This window comes from Periophthalmus magnuspinnatus, chromosome 12, assembly GCF_009829125.3.
Source record: "Periophthalmus magnuspinnatus isolate fPerMag1 chromosome 12, fPerMag1.2.pri, whole genome shotgun sequence".
In the NCBI taxonomy this organism is placed as follows: Eukaryota; Metazoa; Chordata; class Actinopteri; order Gobiiformes; family Gobiidae; genus Periophthalmus; species Periophthalmus magnuspinnatus.
This window is the reverse complement of record NC_047137.1, coordinates 6,284,298-6,298,502: the sequence shown is the minus strand read 5'-3', so window position 1 is coordinate 6,298,502 and position 14,205 is coordinate 6,284,298. Positions and strand designations below refer to the sequence as shown.

At 35.5% G+C, this 14,205-nt stretch overlaps 1 protein-coding gene across 1 annotated transcript in view; it reads right to left on the bottom strand.

Annotated features, from left to right (window-relative positions):
• Positions 1-14,205, bottom strand: part of si:dkey-247m21.3 (5-hydroxytryptamine receptor 4) — a 68,011-nt gene that overhangs the window by 25,591 nt on the left and 28,215 nt on the right. Inside the window, exons 3-6 of the mRNA XM_033976331.2 lie at positions 13,007-13,171; positions 10,722-10,922; positions 10,305-10,458; positions 7,195-7,859 (exon numbers count right to left, since the gene is read on the bottom strand). Of these exons, the coding sequence (XP_033832222.1) occupies positions 7,195-7,859; positions 10,305-10,458; positions 10,722-10,922; positions 13,007-13,171 (1,185 nt within the window). The remainder of the gene's footprint in view (positions 1-7,194; positions 7,860-10,304; positions 10,459-10,721; positions 10,923-13,006; positions 13,172-14,205) is intronic.

The following is a 14,205-nucleotide window of genomic DNA, read 5'->3' as shown; positions in this document are numbered from 1 at the left end:
CACGGACGATTATTGTCTTCCCTTTTGTATTGCAATAAATCATTTTATTGTTATTGTTCCATCGCTAGCCACCAGGCCAAGTTAAAGTGAGAGGAGGAAATACATTTGTTATTTTTAGATGGTTGTAAATATAATACAAATTGACATTGTACACAAAGTGGTACAGCACTACTCCTTAGGTTGTTTACTGGAATGTATAGATATTGAATTTGAATTTAATTTCAATTAATCATATAATCTTATTCGATCTCCATATTTAGCTCCATGTTTAGACCTTATCATTATAATTATGTAATCTTATATGCTTAATCCAAATACCACAAATAATTAGCTAGTAGTGTTGAGTACATTAAGTATGGAGACCTATCAACATTTATCCTGAGAAGTGAGTCTTGGAGTCCAGTGTTGCTTTAGCTTTCTTTTTTTCTTTTTTTAAACGCATAAAAGAACAAACAAATTGGGCCCCACAAAATTCCAAAAATGATAAATTATTTTAGATTCATCAAGGCATAATAGCTGTGGTAATCAGCCAAGAAAAAGAAGCCTTCCCAGAGTGCTTCAAAATGTTAACTGTAAAAATACCATAGCGTTTAGAAAGTGCTCTGTTCATTTTCCTACTTGTCAATCAGAGTATTTAGTCAATCTGAGCAAATAACTCATAGTATTGCACAAGACACATGGACAAGGCAATGACAGCTTATCTTGAAGAAGACACTATTTGTTCCGGTATATAGTTATGATCTATGAGAAATTTGCCTCTGAACCTCAGAATACATGATTTTCCCAGGATTATTGTGTCACAGTTATACAGTGAATAAGTCCATAAATCATCGCCAGGCTTGTTCAAAGCAATTGAGCAGATAATATATACATACATTAACATGTTGGCATGTTTGTTATTAGCTAAGATAAGTTTTTCCCCATGATAATTCTCTCTGCTGCCAGTAGATGGAGGCTTACACCAGATTCTAGTATGGGGAGTGTCCAAGCTGGAAAATAATGTTTGGTTCTAAAACATGAAATGTTCAAAACTACAGAGCTGATTTCCACCTGGCCCTGTACGGTTTAAATCACCATAAATCTGCTGATGGACCAAGCTAATAACACTAACACAGTAACACTAGCAGACCAAGCTACATGTCACACCTCAATCACAATAAGAACCCATGGTTTTAAAGATACATTCTATTTTTTTCAGCAATTAAAACCATCAGAAAAGAAACCAGAAAAGTCACATGCAAGTTGCAGCCTTAAACCTGCCATTTGTAATTAGATTTGCCGCCCCTGCTGTATTCTCACATATCACCACAAGATCCGATCTACATTAGGGGCTGTCTGATAGTGTGCCAGCTTTGGCCTGACAGAAGAAGACCAGAGAGCACAGGTGAGCCTGAACAAAGGCCAGGTGAGGGGATGGAGGAATAGGTTTCACATCTGCCATCTACTGGTAAAAATCAAATAAACTTACAGATGGTACTGTTAATGCCCAAAACACTTCACATTTTAACCCATAAGAACCCACGGTGACACCAGTGTAACAAACACTTTGTAGAAATGTGTTCTATGTGGTCCACTTGGTCTGTGGTATAGCCCACATAATTTTCCTTTAAGGAAAAATGGGTCTGGGTTCTTATGGGTTAAACAAAAGCATTCATTTCATACATGGATTAAATGTGTGCCTTTTCCAGTTTTCTTATTTTACTTTCTGTTATGCATTAGATTTTTCCCTCATTGATATCTGTCTTGTAGACCCAAGGTATTATCCTTCTATGGAGAGCTCATTTGTCTTCATAATCAGAGAGGAGAGGAGGTACATTATAGATGGGAAAACAGAACAAATTCACATTGATTGACCCTGGCACCATCAGACACCAACATCACAGCTTGCACTGGAGAAGATAGAAAATCTGAACATTCACAAACAGATGCCACATATTTGAGTAGTCTGACAATTGGCTCGGAGTCTTGGATATGTGTTTCTCAAAGTTTTTTATAGTCCAAAAGTGCAAGTCGAGGTGAAGTGAGGATAGACGGATGCATAATCTGTGGCACAGGAAGAAAAAAGGGTTTAAGCCCGTTTTAGAACAGCTAATTAAATGTACTATATGGAGGATTTGTAAGCAAACCCACTCTCCCACTTGCTTGATATTGGTGGGAAGAATCTAGTTCAAGATTTGGAGATAGGTACCCCAGGGAGCCTTCTATTAGGGCGAGGAATCACAGGGTCCCATACAATTCAATAAAATACACAGTACATGGCTCACATTACGATACTATAACAATTTTGCGATACATGCGATAATCAATACATGATATTCTGATATATTTCACAATTTTTTAAAAGGCAAATACATTTTAACAACAGTACTTCTTTGTTAAACTACTGCCTGGACGAACGTGATATGAAATACACCAATTTGAATCATCAGAACAGTGAATATGTCAAATGTACAAACAAGTTTCCTCAAGCAACAAAATGGTAGTGCTTTCACAAAATAATTTGTTAAAATATACCAAAGCTTTTCTGGAGATATATTGCTACAGAATCCCACAAAATCAATACTGTACAAATTTAGTATCACAATAAATGAATATTTTAGCATAGCCCTGTCTATCCTCACAGGTTTCCCCAGCTGTATTGAAGAGTGGGTCAGATGCAGCAGACAACTTCATTACAGACATTAAACTATACCTAAACTTAATTGGATCTCCAAACCTATGGGAATTGAATGAACTGAATAGTGGCCATATTAAAGTGTATATGAAAGTGTGTATTAAAGTGAGCCTAACATTTAATAATAACCGACCACCACCTATCATTCACACACACACCACTTTCATACTAGGCAATGCGGGTGAAGTGTTTCGCCTAAGGACTCGATCCTCTGACCTTCGGGTTGGGGGACCAACACTCTAACCACTGAGCCACTGTCACCCCTTTAAAACTTTTAAACTCCACCCACAGCCACATTTCAAATAGAGCTGCTAAACTAAAAGGAACAATGTGATTGGTCTTATGGGCATCCACATTTCAAACTCCGCCGTTGCAGGTGTTTGTAATCAGGAACACCTGGCTGTAGGCCTCAGAGGAGTCCTGTGTGATGTCATATAATACTAAGAATTTCACAGTACTTGAAATTGCAGTATCCACTGGAGGCAGCACATGCATTTTTGTCTGTTTTTGAACACAGCTGCAAATATACATAGCCAAAAACGATGCTACAAAAACTATGCTACTATGCAAATATATATATATATATATATATATATATATATATATATATATATATATATATATATATATATATATATATATATATATATATAAACTATATATATATATATAGTTTTTAATATATATATATATATATATATATATATAGTTTTTAATATATATATATATATATATATATATATAGTTTATATATATATATATATATATATATATATATATATATATATATATATATATATATATATATATATATATATATATATATATATATATATATATATATATATATATATATATATAAAAAATAAATAAAAAACTACCACAGACGGATTCAAGACCTCATTCACTTCACACTAATACAATTGCTCTTGTGCTACTTTCCAAAGTATTTTATCCAAAGGAGACTGGCTCTTGTTTTGGAGAACATTAGTAGGTTAAACCTATTACCCTGAGAATGGGACTTTCATTACAAAAATGAAGCATAGTACAAATATCTGATTACCTGCATCAGATATTCAATTGTCCTATTATACATTCAGATACTGGCTTTTAAGTCGTCTGGTCCCAAGTATGTAAGTAGCATCACACGTCACAATCCAATTTCTCAATTATAAGACCATAAATCCACCCAGTAGGGACCAGGCAGTGTCATTGTATCTTTGTATTGATTTTGAATGAAGGTTTAGTGTCTTTTAGTTGCTACGTTGGAGTTAGCATCCATATACTGCACTGAAAACCCTGCATATTAAAATGTGATAGCAATCCAAGTGTTTACATGGAATCAGGTCATTACGGCAGCAGCCACCTGTCACTGTTTCATTGCTTATAGTTTGGCTTCACACATTCAGCCCACACTGTCCAAGGTTCTAATGTCAGTAGCTTAAAGGCGGAGAGAAGAGATGTTCCAAGGAAGAAATCATGTAGAATAAATAAATAACTAAAATAAATGGCAATTTTATATAAGTGTCACTTTAACACCATAAAAACACTTCTTTGGAATATGTCCTCAGTCAATCAGCAGCTTTTTTTCAGTCTGACTTTGCATGTGTAAGTAAAATATAAATGATTGGCAGGTTTAATTTTTGTTTGTTATTATTATATTTTTCCAGCCTTGCATGCCTGTTACAACTGTCTGAGTCGTGTTGCTAGGATCAAAACTAAACATGAGCTAATGTTTAATGTTTTTTTATGAAATGCCAACACAAATCAATGTCTAGACTACATGTTGTTTATGTTGTGCATTGACTAAATTGTTGATTTTGCAAAACACAAACACTATTTTTATTTAGATAGTAATTAGTTTCACATTTCTGAAATTGGCTACTCATCCACTCATCACTTCTAACATTTCTTTGAACTTGTCCTTAAAGTGCAATATGCAACTTTTTCAGTCTGCCACATGCTTGTCTCCATGGAGATGTTATTGTTTGGCATGGGATTTTCCAGGGTATGGCATTAAACTGATCTATTTTCATGGGGACAAGCACAGATACTACTACATCTGTAACTGAAAATAGAAAACTTTAATGGCATGCTGCAGAATATTACAGGTAAAGCTATAACCTCTCCATGGAAATAAAAAAAAAATGACATAAAGCACCTTTAAAATGCAAAAATTATATAAAATTTTGAATTCTGTTTTCAAACTTGGAAGATTTGAACAGTGGACAAGGGTAGTTGACCTGGTGCCAGTGAACTTTTTACACCTAATGAAAGCAAAAACACAGGTTCTATTATGACCTGAAACATGACTTATGTTTATTTTTCTAACCATGTCCCTTGTGCGATGGCCAACTCTTTTTTGTTGTAATTGGATTATGCTAAGTCTGTTTTGAGTCACCATAGATTTTGATAGAGGGCATCATCAGAGTCACCCTTTTCATTTATGACTTTGCAAGTGATATAAAGATCTAGGGGATGCTAGCACAAAAAATAATACTGTTTTACAAGCATTTGAACTAGAACGATTAAGAAGTATAGAGCAGACACAAATTGGTAATGTATTCCAGGGGTAAATTCTCTTCATTTACAGAGTTTAGATGGTAAAAAAGAGGCTGTGTTTGACTTCAGTAAGTGCATATATCAGTACATTTTTCCTCAAACCTTTTGAACTGCTGTTTAATACCACAAGGGCGAACTTTAAGTACAAAGCCTTGGGACCCTTGAGCGGTATCTTGAGCTAGCTTGATAATACTTGATAATACTTAAGTTAGGAGTACCTAACTTGAGTATTATTAAGTAGTATAAGGTTAATAGGGAAACCGAAGCACCCAAGGGAAATCCGCTCAGATACAGAGAGAACACAAAAACTCAAGGACCCTACATGGCCAAGGAATTGAACCCGGGAGCTTCTTGATTCAAGGAGAAAGGGTATACTACTTTGCCACTGCACCACCACTTTTCTTGCCTGGCAAATCCAGAATGATATCTCTATATTTTTTTACACAGATTGATATCAGTCTGGTCCTCACCCCCAGAACATGTTGATGCAATCAGATTTGTTTTTTTTCAGTGACACATGTAAAACGAAGGGGCTCATTGGTCACCTATCATTTACAAATAAAATCAAATTTGTCTTTCCTCAGATTAAAAGTTTAGTGCTTGGGCCATTGATTCTACAGAAACACACAATGTTTTTCAGCCCCCTGTGATATTTGTGTAATTATAATTTTTTTTATACGGATGGACCATATGTCTCCCTGATTGTTGAGAAACATGACACTGGAGGTGTTCTTGCCAACCTGCAAGACAGTTTCTGACCCCAAACCTAAAAACGTACATACATAATAAGTGACGACTATAGTACATCTTTTAAGTCAAAATAAAAATGTCTAAAATTATCCATGGATCCTCTGGTTCCTTGTGGATTTGGGCCTAAGTGTAAGGTAAACACAGCCGACCACTAGCAGCTCTCCTCCTCTATCATACTTCTGCAGAAGCCACAGAAAGAACAAACACATGCCTTTCTAAATCACATTAGTTAAAAGTTATGTTGAAACAATATTTAATTATATCTTGGCGCTTTATCCAATTATTGCCTTCAAAAGACTGATTTGGAAAACCTGCACTGGTGGTAGTACTTTTCTCATCATCGTTTTTTTGTTGTTGTTTTTTTTCAAGTGTTTTGACAGAAATAAAAAAACAAATCATGAGTTATATGTTCAAATGCCAGTATTGCATAAAAATGTATCCAAAAAACGAAGATTATAGTGGTTAAGGAAAATAATTAAACAATGTTATATCAAAAATGTCATTTAAATAATATCAAAAGCTTTTGTAATATGTTCTTTTAGATTTGATTCTGTAATTATTAATTTTTGAGCTTTCTCCAAAGTTCATCTTTCATCTCAAAATTTTACAGTAAATGGAAGAATTCAAAACTGCCCTGCCAAGAGTCTTTTCTCAGTTCAGTTCTTCACAAATTTGAAAAAGAAATTCTTCGAACGCAACGTAATGTCTTATATCTTACTTCAACTTACTTACTCACAGCAAACAAAAACCCGCTTTTTCTTACTTGTGAGCCATAAAAAGCCATTCTCAAAAACTATGAATAAGATTGGTTTAGAGTTTAAGCTTATCCTACATACAGTTGACAAGATAAACAGTATCTTGTCAGCTTTAGTAGCTTTACCTCAGGAGAATGCAAATACACACCTATCTTCAGCCATGGATTCTATGTGAATACTGATGCAGAAGTGGTGTTTCCTGTTATAGAGAAAAGGTCCATTTTGATTGCAAGAAAACCTATATTAAATAAATGATTATAAATAAATAAATCAAAATAAAGACACCATTTAAAATATGAATTAAAAATAAGCAGTTAATTGGAAAAATAGAGCACTGCAAAACGAAAGTGAATGGATTTGAATAACCAAAACAAATAAACAAAGGTTATTTATATATTTGTATCATATTTTGGAACGTTTATTTGTGAATCAGTTTAAACTACATTTCCATACCTGAGGGCTATGGACGTCCCGTTGACCGATGCAGCAGAGCACGCTCTGTTGGTGTGTCCATAGGAGTGGCTGCCCTGCCGTGCATAGCGCTCATCCCCACAGCACAGGATGACTAGAAAGGCCCTCCGGAACGCTCTGTTCAGAAAGGCGTACAGGAAGGGGTTAAGTCCTGAGTTTATGTACCCCAGCCAGAGCCACGCTGTCCACAGCTGCCAGGGCACTGAGTAGTGGATGAACGGGTCTACAATGTTGGTGATAAAAAATGGTGCCCAACACAGGCAGAAGCAGCCCATGATCACAGCCAGTGTCTTAGCCGCTTTGGTCTCTATCCTCATACGACTGTTCACCATGGGACCGTGCTCTGAGGGCAGGGCACCCTGGGGTGGTCTGAGTCTGTAATGGTCCAGAGGGTCTGAAGAAGTGGACGCTCGCACAGTCATGATGGGCATCGTTCCGGAAACAGGGGCGGAGCCCGCGCGCTGTAAGGTCTCGATCTGGCGCACGTGGCTCATGGCGGTGACGTAGATGCGCTGGTAGGCCAGGATCATGAGTGCCAAGGGGACATAGAAGGCCACAGCCGAGCAGATCAGAGCATACGGCCAGTTCACCAGGAACACACAGCTGGTGTCGTTAGCACCACCAGCTAAAGCACGCCGCTCTGCGATCTGCACAAGATAATACTCTGATTGGTAATGTGGAGGTGAGCAGTAATGGTGAGTAATTTCTAAGTACAAGAAGACTGATCCTATTTGTCCAATGGTTTATTTATCTGTTCTACTGCAATTTCACAAGGTGTTATCAAGGGGTGTGCAGTGATGATATATAATAGAAATGTCCTGTGATCCAGTGACAAGCAAACTATTTGTTTGGTTATGATTTTTACACACTTTCCCTTACTTGCTCAGTGAGTGACAGGTGGATTTAACCACACATAGTGAGGTGTGAACTCTAGGGTGAAGCAGTTTTAGGCAACTGCGATATGAAAAAGTCTTGTCCTTTGCAATATATTTTCTTCTTGTTTCTTGCGTAGTGAAGAATACCACACATATTTTCCAAGACAGTTTGATTTCCTAGAGATTATCTCGGCAAAAATGCCACTTTTTGCCACTGAAGACTTGGTGATACAGAAATACCCAGTGTTGAGTAAACGTGTTATTTTCATTTTTCTTAATTAAGCCATCACACAGATCAGGATATGGATGTGCTGCTTAATTATAACTGTGGTCACACTTTGGCATTCATATGTACTACTTTTCAAACTACTGACTTCAAACAACTTGTATAACAATCAAATCATACTTTCTGTCATTGTTAACACAAGTCAAGCAACAAGTACATTTGAATCATATTTTTCATGATGGTAATAAGATATGTATTACTATAGCTATCTTTTAATCTGTTCAACATCAGTGTTTTAGATGCTGGCGTTTTGATGAAATATAGTCAGCTCTTCAATGAAAGGGTGCACAGGAAACTTCTGTCTGGGATGCTTACACTGTCTCCACGAGATGAATACGTCTATGGCACCATAACAAGGTCAGCTCAGAGTCAAGCTCCAGACCATTACTGTAATACTCCGAGCACAACATTACTCCTAATTGTGCATAACACCATAATAATGATGAATGTATGGAATAGGGAATGCACAATAATTCTTCAGTTTCTTTAATCAGTTTATTGCATAATTAGTGATTAACTGTTAACCACCAGTCTGTCTCTATACATTACATTTGATATGAACCAATTTGTTATTTGTGGGTCAAAAAGTAACATAAAAACTTACATTTAAGAAACAGTTATTTATTTTTATGTTACTTTGCCATTAGTGCTGCAACGTTTAACTGGAATAACTGTGACTAGTTGATTATTAAATAATTGCATTCATATTTAGATATCTAATAAACAATTTTAGATTTTCATCAATATTACATTATTCATAAATTCTTCTCTAGAAGCCTTCAGACACCATATTCCACCCTTTATTTAATTAAAATATATTGAAAAATCTCAGTGTACAGTAGAAATAATGATTTAGTTAACTAATCAAAAATAAAATAAACATACAAACTGAAGCCATATTTGTCATAAATTATTTAGATTCTATTAAGGCTTTAAACAAATTTTACAGTGATGACAGTTATGGCTCCAGTCAGTTACAAATAAAGTAACTAAATTCAAATCTGAATCATATGAATTCTCACCTAAAACTTGTAGCAAAGCCACAAAAAATCTATAGAGAGAGATAAAACAATAGTAATAACTACAACTGTAGTTGATAGAAAAGAAAATCTTGGTAGATTCCCAGTAGTACATTCCCTGCATCGATTAATTGTTTAAAAGGGGTTGTGCTGTGGTGTTGGCATAAGCTCTTTAAATCATTACAATCTTGTGCAAAACTACTATATATGGAAAAGTATTAGTAAACAGCAAGCCTAAACTGTCCAGTCTCTCAAAACTCCAGATAACTTGCATTCTCTTGCCTGCTGCTGTGCATATACATCCCTCTCTATTTGACTAATATGATTTATGACACAAATAATTATAAGATTTTTTTCCATTATTTTTAACCCAATAACTATTCACCATTTACTCACATACAGCTATAATGTATATTTATTGTGAATGAAGAGAATTATATTGCCATTCTGCACCATTTTTCACTGCCTGTTTTCTCACTAAGCGAAACAACAGCCACCGTTTTCACATAATATTGTTTTTGGGTGGAATTTCATTGAGTCTGGCCAAAGCATTTTGTCTTTTTTGCCTGCCTCTGGGTGTCTCTGCCATCTCTGAAATAACTCGACAAACGCCCAAACACGTTGAAAGGAGAAGAAAGGAGAGAATTCTAGCTAGTCGCTCGAAGCTAAAGAACCTCCACTGGGGACTGGAATTGTTTTGTGATCACTGCATTACTGTGTCATTGTGGAAGGATTGGAAGTGTTATTAAAAGAGACAATATTAGACTGGGGGACTTTTAAAATGGGTACATGAAATCCCTTTGACCGATGCACTTTGTTTTGCTGGTGATTTTATCAAACAAAATGTGAAAAAAAAGCGTTTTGTTTCTATCCATCCATGCCACCCGCTTTTGATAAAACTAAATGACTTACTATGTCCTCGATGCCAATGGCGTTCCAGCTTTGCATGATGGGTAAAAAGGAGATGAAAGTGGGAATGAGCCAGCAGCCACCGAGCATCACAGCCACTCGCACCGGGGTCATCTTGTGTCTGTAGACCAGTGGCTGGCAGCAGATGGCGTAATACCTGGAATAAAAACGTATTTCATAAACAATATTTAATAGAAAATGTTTTTTTCACCTCATAACAGAATTTACCCTCCACATTAGAGCCACATACACACACACATATGTATGAATGTATATATATATATATATGTATATATACATTTACATTTACATATATATACATATATATGTATATATATGTATATGAATTTATTAATTTATTTTACAAGTTCCAAGGATGCTTCCTTTGTTCCACAAAACAGACTGTCTCCACACACAGACCTGTCTAAGGCTATGCAGCACAGGTGTAGGATAGACGCGGTGGTGAGCAGGACGTCCAAAGATGTCCGCACCAGACAGAAGATCTCTCCATAGTGCCACTCCCCTGTGGTCAGCTCAATGGCAGCAAAGGGCATGACCACCAGCGCCACCAACAGGTCAGCAAATGCCAAGGACACAATGAAGTAGTTGGTCTTTTTTTTACTGAAAGACAAAATTTAGTTTATTTTATTTAGTTTTAGTTTATTACAGTAAAATTTGACATACAGAAGCAAAGGTCACATTTCTACAATGAGTAAAACACTATTACATATTAACACATTTTTTTGCATCAATATTTCAATAAAATATAAATTACCTCAAAAAGAATATGGGTGAACCTGATTTGGTGTTGGTGTCTGACATTGTTTCTAAACCATAAAACCTGTTAATGTAGTGAGGTTTTATGGTTAATTATTACATACAGCAGTGCAATGTACAGTAATTATGTTTATAATTAAAATGATATATTTGGGGAAAAAATATTAAAAACACTCCTAAATATTAGCAAAAAATTTCACCACAGCTTATCGGCAAATTATAAGAATGAGTTTCAGTATCTGCCATGAAAAGATCCATATTGGTCAATCTCTATTAAAAACACTGGAACATTTTACTTTACTTTGTTTCTCTCCCTCACTGGCAGTATGGTTGGGTAATATGATAAAAGAAACAAACATTTATTTAATATTTTCTGCATATTGATTTGACATAAAATTTCACTTGATCTCAGTAAAAACAAATAAAAATGTCTTTCAATACTAATTTACTGAAAATAAACAAGGCATATTTATAACCATTGCCATTTAACAAAAATGTCTAGAGATTGACCGATATTGTTTTTTTCATGGCTGATACGATACCAATTGTTTAGAAGCAAGAGCAATCGATGGCTAATAAGCTCTGCTGATATTTTATTTAAATTTACTACAAACTCCACCCCAGGCCCTTTTTTTTTACCACAAACCTACAAGAACACTGTGTAGGCATATTTTGTACAGCCATCTCTATGTATTAAAGTGTCAATATAAAGCTTCGTGTGTATTTTCTAGGCACCAGATTGACCAAAACAAAATATGCTGGAGATGTAAGGGTGATAGCTGCTAAAAAGTCCAAATATCTGCTCTATCTATAATCTCAGCTCTGCTCCAACCCACATACTTTACTGTCAGAGGATTGGCTGTGGACCTTTCTGTTAAAAGACCCAAGCACATCAATCTTGATTAAAATTGGATTGAATAGGTGATTACACTGGTACAAATGATAACAAGCACAATTCAGTACAAGGGGACTCTGACTGCCAAAACTGCCCAATCCCTCTGACAAAACTAAAATTGGGAATAAATCTAAATTTGAATGTCAAATTTGATAATTTCTATGATCAAATTTGACATTCACAGCCTTTACTCAAAACTACCACTTCTCTTGATGCAGTCACATGCTTTTTAATCACACTGGAAGGCTACTTTATGACCTCAGCAGCTTCATGAGAGAACTGTATGTTCCTTCTCATGACAGTTTTACAGTTTCAGACATTGCAACCGCTTTAATGTGTTTCCTCAACTGACTTTCCTAGAAAGAGTAAGAGGAACCTATGTGCAGGCCATGTGGATAACCCACTCTGACTCTCCATCATGTAAGTCACACATAATAGATAGTGTTTGGAAGGAGATACTTTTACGATAGCTTCCTAAGGGCACTCAAGTGGTGAAGGTCATAAACCGAGAACTGTAAACAAAAACTGTACTGTGTTAAATGGATGACTGATATATAGGCTCTTAGTTTTATGGCCATGTAGTAAGTAAGTAGAAATATTGTGTTTTTCTGATATATGGTGATAATCCATCTTAATCTATGTGTATCATTATTTGTTTATTGAAAACAGTGCTATTGATCTAAGGGAGTATTCACGCATGGACTAAACTGGGAGTAAACTCATAAGTAAAGCTGGACTAGACCAGGACTAAACCAGGACAGGGCCAAACCAAGTCTACGTTTGGACTCAAACTTGACAAAAACTAAGACAAAAAAATTTGTTTGCATCCTAAAATAATAAGAAACGGGGCAGTGGTCATTATGCTTTTTTTTAAAAGAGATGTTTTAAGTCAGAATTTTACAGAGAAGTACAAGTTAGGAGATGCATGAATCAATCAAAATGAATGAGTAGGCTAAGGCTCAAGAAAACCATCATAAACATGGTAATTAATTTAGCATAAAATTTTGATGGTTGTATTTTGTTTTTTGCGTACCGGAGATGCCTGTCTTTGCATAGGGCCACCATCACCAGCAGGTTGCCGAACACAGTCATAATAATGATGATGGACAGGAAGATGGTGAGAACTATCTTTTCTACAGAGCTCAGGAACTCCGGGTGTTCTCGTTGTTCTTCAGAGTCGATTATGTCATCCAACGAACTGCAAAAGACAACAGCAGATCATGATTTCAAGAAAAAAAACTGATATTATAATATGACTGCACAGTTTTGAGGGGAAAAAATCCAGTTGCAATTTTTTCTAACAAGAACTGAAATTGGGATTAAGATAGGCAAATTATGTTTTCAAAAGATTCAGTTCACAGATTACATTTTAAACACATCCATGAGTAGAAATATCTGTAGGAAGTAGAGATGGGCCAATATGGGATTTTTTTGCAAAGTGTAAATATCAGATATATATGTCTATCTCTAGTAGGAAGACAGGAATATGAACTGCAAAACTAATGCAAGACTCTCATGCATTTCACAACAGTTTGAAAAGGTTTATTAAACTTCAGGGTAAACCACTCTAAATTGAGAGGATATTTTATTTTAAAACAAGTCAAATTGCGATTTTGATTCCATTGTGAAATATTGTGCAACCCTATATTGTAACTAGGGATGTCAAGATAGTTAATTGAAAATGTCCCATTTCAGAGGCAAAATTAAGTCATTTCCATTCAATCTGTGTCACTTCAACTTTACTTTGTCAATCAGAAAGTTTGATTTCATAGACCAGGTCAAATACTGTAATATGTTACACAACAGAAATGAAACAGAATCAAGGATATCACTATTGTTTAGTCATGGTGTCAATAATTGTGAATAATCATTAAATTGTTGTGTTTTTTTCTCACAATAATCGTAACACTAAAATGGTATACACATGGAACACATGGTATACCGGGTTAAAGGTCATACGAATGTGCCCTAACAGGTGAAAATCAAATTCCAGTTAATCCTGTTTGCAGACTCTCAAGTATAGATATACCTAATTATAGAGTAGTTAATCTGCATCGGAGGTGTTTTAAATTTCAATATTAACTTTATGTAATACAGTGGTCCCTCATTATCTAAAAATAACCCGCAATAGGCGAAATCCACAAAGTAATCAGCTTTATTTTTTTACGATTATTATATAAGGCTCTAAAACCCCTCACCACACACTTTATACACTTTTCTCAGACAGGCATT